The sequence below is a fragment of the Ostrea edulis genome, chromosome 1 (genome assembly GCF_947568905.1).
Source record: "Ostrea edulis chromosome 1, xbOstEdul1.1, whole genome shotgun sequence".
Taxonomy (NCBI): domain Eukaryota; kingdom Metazoa; phylum Mollusca; class Bivalvia; order Ostreida; family Ostreidae; genus Ostrea; species Ostrea edulis.
This window is the reverse complement of record NC_079164.1, coordinates 10,664,538-10,671,490: the sequence shown is the minus strand read 5'-3', so window position 1 is coordinate 10,671,490 and position 6,953 is coordinate 10,664,538. Positions and strand designations below refer to the sequence as shown.

General features: G+C 36.1%; 1 protein-coding gene across 3 annotated transcripts in view; it reads right to left on the bottom strand.

The window, feature by feature from the left end:
* LOC125664125 (multidrug resistance-associated protein 1-like) overlaps window positions 1-5,525 on the bottom strand; it is a 43,441-nt gene extending 37,916 nt beyond the window's left edge. The window contains exons 1-5 of one of the 3 annotated variants that reach the window (XM_056152648.1): window positions 5,372-5,506; window positions 3,889-3,932; window positions 2,399-2,575; window positions 2,025-2,141; window positions 161-289 (exon numbers count right to left, since the gene is read on the bottom strand). In XM_056152648.1, the coding sequence (XP_056008623.1) occupies window positions 161-289; window positions 2,025-2,141; window positions 2,399-2,575; window positions 3,889-3,891 (426 nt within the window). In that variant the 5' untranslated portion in view covers window positions 3,892-3,932; window positions 5,372-5,506. Of the gene's footprint in view, window positions 1-160; window positions 290-2,024; window positions 2,142-2,398; window positions 2,576-3,888; window positions 3,933-5,371 lie in introns of all 3 variants that reach the window. The other 2 variants (XM_056152647.1, XM_056152649.1) reach the window with 2 other exon arrangements.
* Window positions 5,526-6,953: the final 1,428 nt, after the last annotated feature.

Genomic DNA, 6,953 nt, shown 5'->3' with positions numbered 1-6,953 from the left:
AACAAGAAATTCCCAACCAATCTGTACATGGATGAATTTCTTGTAACATATATGCACTCTCTTCTTTTGCCACTCTGCCAATAAAGTCAAATTATTTTTGATAATACTCAATGCTGTCATGTTTTTGTACCATATAAAAGTATATATGTTACATACTTACCAGATTAAGAATCTTATTGTAAAGTGGAACTACATTGATGATAATGGCAACTGTCCAATATATGAATAAAATCCCGGATGTAACAAAACCTTTCCATCGTTCCAAATGGATGTAGAAACCTACCAAAATCTGAAAAGTAATAAAACAAATCCTCAATTGCCTAATTCTAACAGAATAACGTAATGTAGAGTATAGATCCACTGGGAGCTCTTTAGCGACCGGATCAATATCTTTATTTTTTAATTATAAAAACCTTTATCATATGAAAGCACGTGCCGTCAAGGTGAATATAAGATGTGATTTCTCAAACATCAAGCCAAAATCATTGAGAATGTAAACATTCATATCATTTGTTATTATTTTTGTGGTCATCCAATGAAAACGCGCGTCTCTAAACACTTTTGTCTAGGTTTTACACTTGGAACAACCCTCGGCCTTTTCCGCCAAGTTATTATGAAACGGTAAAGACCAAGCGATGTTCCGATGACCAGTAGGTCTTGCAGACAACGTACGTAAGGTCAGGTAGGTGAGTAAACATGGCGATATTCATATGTCTAAACGACGTACAGTTAGAGCGATAAAGATATAGAAAACACTCAGAGGGTCCCGAAAATGTCCTTGAAAACATTTTGAAGCTATCTAGTGAACAAAACGCCTTTCTCGTGATCTTAGACATCAAACAGCCAATAGGTGTATAGTGATTCGATACGGAATATCATGTTCTCTGTATGATCAATTTCAAATCAAAGCAGGCTACAAATAATTTGATGTGCGTGCCAATTGTTAGGCCGTTCTTTACATACTAATTTTGACTAAGGGTTACTCCGTTTACCTGGTCAAGATATAGGGCTCACAATGGGTGTGACCGGTCAACAGGGGATGTTAACTACTTCTAGGCATCTGAAAACACATCTGGTACATGTATGCCAAGTCCGCATTTGTCCTACTTTTAATTTTGTGTCGTTCATAGAATTCACAAGTACCCTGCGGGATCCATGAATATTGTTTTTCGCTGGTAGTTAAGATATTGTATTGACCCTAAATATGAGGGGAAACGCAAGTTTGTAAAATTGTTTCCTTGCCTTTTATCCTTCATGGTGCAAACAGCCGAGAATGCATTTCACTTGAACTTCCGTCAGGTTTTGAATTTTGACATGAAATTGCTATTTTCTTGTTTTGTCCTCTATAGAAAGCTTACAGCGTTGGCTTGGGCAGACTTTATCTGATGCCAATATTCATTTTTGTAACAAATATTATAGAAAAAGTATGTTGTGATTGATGTTTTTTTTACCAAGAAAAGTTCACAAAAAGTGAATTTAAACGGTAAGATTGCGTTATTAGGATTTTATGTTCTCCAAATAAATGGGCAAGTTATATACATGTAGAACCATATTGGACATGATCCATCTATTTTTTTTTTTTTTTTTTTATTTTTTTTTTGCCATCTTAAGAAATTTGATTTTTATGGGGCAAATAATAAATATTATAGTCTTTCATTCTATATAGGTATGATTATAAAGAATTAAAACTTTCGTTTTTGTCACAGCTAAGACTAAGGTATTCATTTGCAGGTTTAAACCTTGTATTATAATATGTGTGTTCTATGGGAATTTCAATACGATCAGACTGTAACAACACTGCCTGTTAAATGAATTCAATTTCAGAGACTTAAGGTTCTATTAGAAGTTTATCTTATGTTGTTATAATTTACTAATCATCGGTATAATAATATTGCAATTGATGTTAACATCTGCTGTTAATTTTTTTTTCTATGATCAAGCAATTTTTCAATAGATACATCGTTATACCCTAGTGATAATATGATAATCATAAATTTTGCAAACAATAAGGGTATTTCTATTACCTGTGTACAGATTTGCAAAGTAAAGCCTAAGACTGCTGCGTTCCACAGAGAATGATGAGGTGTGTACTCCAGAACCCACTGTACAATCAATAACGCTGTGTTTACTGCTAGGAGGAGCTGGAAAATATTAAATATCAAAATCTTAAGAGGTTCAAGTTAAAAAAGATAATCTTTCATATGTGATTATAAAACGTTATATTTCGAAAAACTGCTAACCTTTTGTCCATGACGGAGGACCGATGTTTACATAGCAAAATGATAAAGGAGAAATTGGCAAGCCAACATCCTAAGTTTAACAATGGAATAAAGACTGAAAGATATGTCTAATCAGTGCAGTGAACACGATTTCGATTCGTCTGCTTTTTTGTACGTACAGTCTTTAGAATTGTTCTCCAATTGAAAGGGTTGGGGTTTGTCTTGGTATTGAACAGGTAATAGATATAGAAGGGGGAGATAATCCATATCCAGCCGTGTATCACCCAGACAGGAACCGTGGACAGAAAACATGGAGTAAATAACAGCTGGTCCCCATTTACTGTTTGGTTCCAGTCCTATATCAATAAAAAGAAAATACATTAACATCATGATCTCCTTTTCAGATACATTTAAAAATATGTCATTTCATAATCCTTAATGTTAAAGTCGAATAACGTCAATTTCAGCACACTCGAAAGACACTGGTATTCGAACTTGGATTAACAAAGTTAATAACGCCTGTGACCACCATTTGCATTCACGCATGCTTGACAACGTCGCCTCATTGATTCCACTAAAGTATTCAGAAATGTTCGAGGGATGTAGTTCCAGATCTTGGTTAAAGCCTGGCCTAAATCAGCCAATGTCACTGGTTGATTTGGTAAACGGTGTAGATGTCGTTCCATTTCATCCCAGACGTGCTCGATCGGCGATAAATCGGGGGAAACAGCTGGCCTAGGCAAGACATTGACATTCTGTTGAACAAAAAAGTCCCTGACTACACGTGCAACATGTGATCTTGCGTTGTCTTGCTGCAGCGTGATGTGATTTTGTTGTCTCTGTATGAAGGGTATCACATGTCGCTGAATAATTTCGTCTCGATAGCGTTCGCCGGTGAGATTTCCATTGACAATTTGTAGAGGGGTCCTTCCACGTGCTATTATTCCACCCCATACCACAATGCTACTTCCACGAATTGTTGATGTTGCACAACACAAGCGTCCTGGTACCGCTCCCTAACGCGATGATATACCCTACAACGACCGTCACTGCTATCCAAATGAAATCTGGATTCATTAGTGAACAGAATGCTGGCCTAGTCCTGTATTCTAAATCGCAGATGTCGTCTGCACCACGCTAGTCTAGCGATACGATGACGTTAAAGCAGTATTGGGCGCGCCGCTGGACGTCTTGGTCTGATGTTGTGCTCGCGCAGACGATTATGCACAGTTCTTGGACTGATTGGTCGAAGTTCAGAAATGCTACAAAGAGCCAAACTTGCTGTCTGAAAACGATTTCTCAGGTGCACAAGTCTGATGTGGTTGTCCTGTCGATGCGACGTCACACGAGGACGCCCAGAACGTGGTCGATCCCGAGTGTTACCAGATTGTTGGAAATGTCTATATAAAGACTGGATGGTGTTCCGATGAACTCCAAAGTGTCTTGCAACAATATTTTGTACCATTCCAGCTTGAAGCATCCCAACAGCACGATTTCGTTGGTTTTCGCTGAGTCGTCGCATGACAGAAAGGTAAATGTTGTCAAAACTAAAGTGCTTTCCTTAAGGAATAGTGTCCAAACAAACCTTTTACACTTCTTACTCCAAACGATATTGGTCAGTAAAACTCGTGCGTACGAACACTTCAATAAACAACATGTGTTCACTAACCATGAAGACGTCCGTGCATCTGCATCGGGTATTATCCGATATTGCTAAAAAAAACATCACCTTTATCGATTGTTTAGATTTTATAAATATAAACAATAAATATAGAAAAATTATACTAAATTTTATAATGCACGGTTTCTTTTTTCCGCTAGTAATACATATACAGTATAGGACACAATATAAGATACTTACTTATACTTACAAAGTCTTACATGATGAGTGCCCAATTTATATCAAACGATTACTAGCGGTATGTAAGCCTACCCGAAATAGTAGGTCTATAAAACAATCGGTCACTCTAGTTGTTCCAAAAAGTCGAATCGTTACGTTCGGGGATCGGTGTTTCAGAACAATAGCTCCAAAACTGTGGAATGCCCTTCCGGAACATGCAAGGGACTGTAGAACACTGTGTGCGTTCAAGAAGTCACATTTTGTCTTTCAAGTTTTCCAGGACTAGCTTAGATTATCAATTCAGTCGTTCGTGTTTGCTGTTTCAGTGCATTAAGATTATCTTGTCTGTTTTGACTGTGTGTTTCGGTTTTTCGAGTACCATTCTGTGATGTTTCATTTTTTAAAAATCTATATTTTAATGTATTATAACGGAGACATTATACGCTGTGTGTGCGTGTGTGTATTTCATTATTATTATTATTTTAATACGCCCTGAAACTGATGTTTATTCTTATCTAGCATATTTATGGTATCTTGTGTTTTCATGTTTTATATATACAATCAGGATAGGTACAGCTACGGACTGTTTACATGTGATATAACGCCTTTTATATCATAATGATTGCTTTTTAATGTTTTATTTATTTTCTATGTATTATGTGTATAACATTCTATAGTAAGGTATATGCATTGTAAAGCACCTTTGAGCGTACATAGTGTATGAAAAGGGTACTATATAAATATGGTATTATTATTATTTATTATTATATAAGATAGGAATCGGAATCTTGTATGAGGATAATATAGAAGATATATAACTGACAGTATGTATGTTGAATGAATTTTGAGATTAAGTACATTGTCTTAAGTTGTTGTATGTCATTATATAACAAATCAATAAACATGGTTTTCATGCATCAATGCCAGCGAAAATGTTCTCTCATGGGTGTTAATGAGCCATGTACAAATATGCATTAAATGGTTTCGGTGAAATGTCACAAGCGATTTTTTCTTATTAGATTCACTTTTCGTTATTTAAGACCTAAGTGATGTCTCATAAATAACATTGAATTATCACATTTTTAGACATTCATCATGCCGGTACAAATGTAGCACTGACTAGTATGCAGATAAATTGAATACCATGCATATCAATTTTGTCATTCCAGTAAGGAACACTGGGACTTGCGAAGCTCCTTGGATGCATATATACATGTAAACCACGGGGATAACGATGCAAGTCAATACGAAACTTCAGTGCAAAGAAAATGCCAGAGTTTAAATGGATTGAGTCCTTAACCTCCGCACTTACCCAGAATTTTGTATTTTTGCACAGTTGATCCATATCACTAGGTCCCCATTATCCATGGACTTTATTCTATATCGAGATGGCACTCCATCCTGTTGCACAACACTAACACGCGGAAATCAGAAAGTACGGCAGCACAGTGCTGTAACCAGAGGAATACTTACCGTCAGTGACAAATATTGTTTACTCTCTAATTACTATAATTATAAGCAAAATCAAAACGTTTAACATAGGTAGTGACTGATCATTTGTCAAGCTCCCGACATAAAAAGTCTAGAGTGTTTCGGATATGACATTATATATGAAAGTCCCGGGTTATGGTATTCCCAATCACGATAAAGAACCCTCACTCTTACGATTGTAAGCGGGATCCACAAGTCAAAATTTGGGACAATTCACCAAAGGTGGGAATGCTCGAATGGAACGTAAACCAAGTCAACCTACAAGGATAAATATTATATTTACATGTATCAATGAAAAGAGACACATGGCCATACAATCCGACTGCATTATAATTTACATGTAATATGGTTAAATTTTGATTTTTGAATGAAAGTGCATTTTAATACCATATTTATTTAAAGTTTAACTAATTACTATCATTTTATTCCCAATGCACAAAGATGTAAACGTAGTCAAGGACATCATTTGTACCAAAAACCAAACATACAAGATGTCTTATTTCAATTAATTTACTTTACGTCAACACACAGTTGGATCTATACGGCGGTGTAGACAGGCCAAATACAAACAATTATAGTATTCGTTCGAACGAATCAGCACTTTGTTCGGACGAATTAGTCATTATGTTCGGGCGAAATAGCAATTTGTTCGGACGAGTTAACAAATTGTTTGGACGAATTTGTTATTAGCTATAAAGCAAAGCCAATGGCGTAGCCACACATCTTAAAGTGGTGCTAATGGAGCAAAAAACTTAAATTGGGGCACACGTTGAAATGACATTAAATTCCAAAATTTTCCTTATATAACTTTTTCAATCACAAATGGAGGCGGTAAATAAGGTAAACTACAAAATCGCCCGCAAACTCCTGAAATAATGAGCTGAAAATCTTGGGACCCCCTACATCGACAGGTTGAGATAAGCCTCAACACCCCCCCCCCACCCCACCCCAACACCCCCGACCTTGTAACGTGAATACGGTTAAAGAGGTATGTTACACCAGAGAAATTTGATGTAGATGAAAAGTGGAGGATATGTACATGTACAACAATATTTTGAAAATTTTCAAATTTACTAAATTTTGTCAAAAATACAGTTTTAGTAGAAGGTAATCTGAAAAAAATTAAAACCCCTGCTGGACTCGAACCTGCGACCTACAGTTCAGCATTCGGTATTTTAACATACTGAGCTACTCGGCTAGGTTTTTAAATGGAAAAGGAAAAGTCAAATATTGTTGATATCGATTTTTTCATCCATGTTTTTAAAGAAACGCAGCCATTATGACAATGTACAGTACTACCTTAAAACCTGTGTATGCATGAGTGATGGAGCTCAACTACATGTAAAACGCGGGTTTTTTCTTTTTACATAAAGCTTTACCATTACATATAGTTTCTTATACAT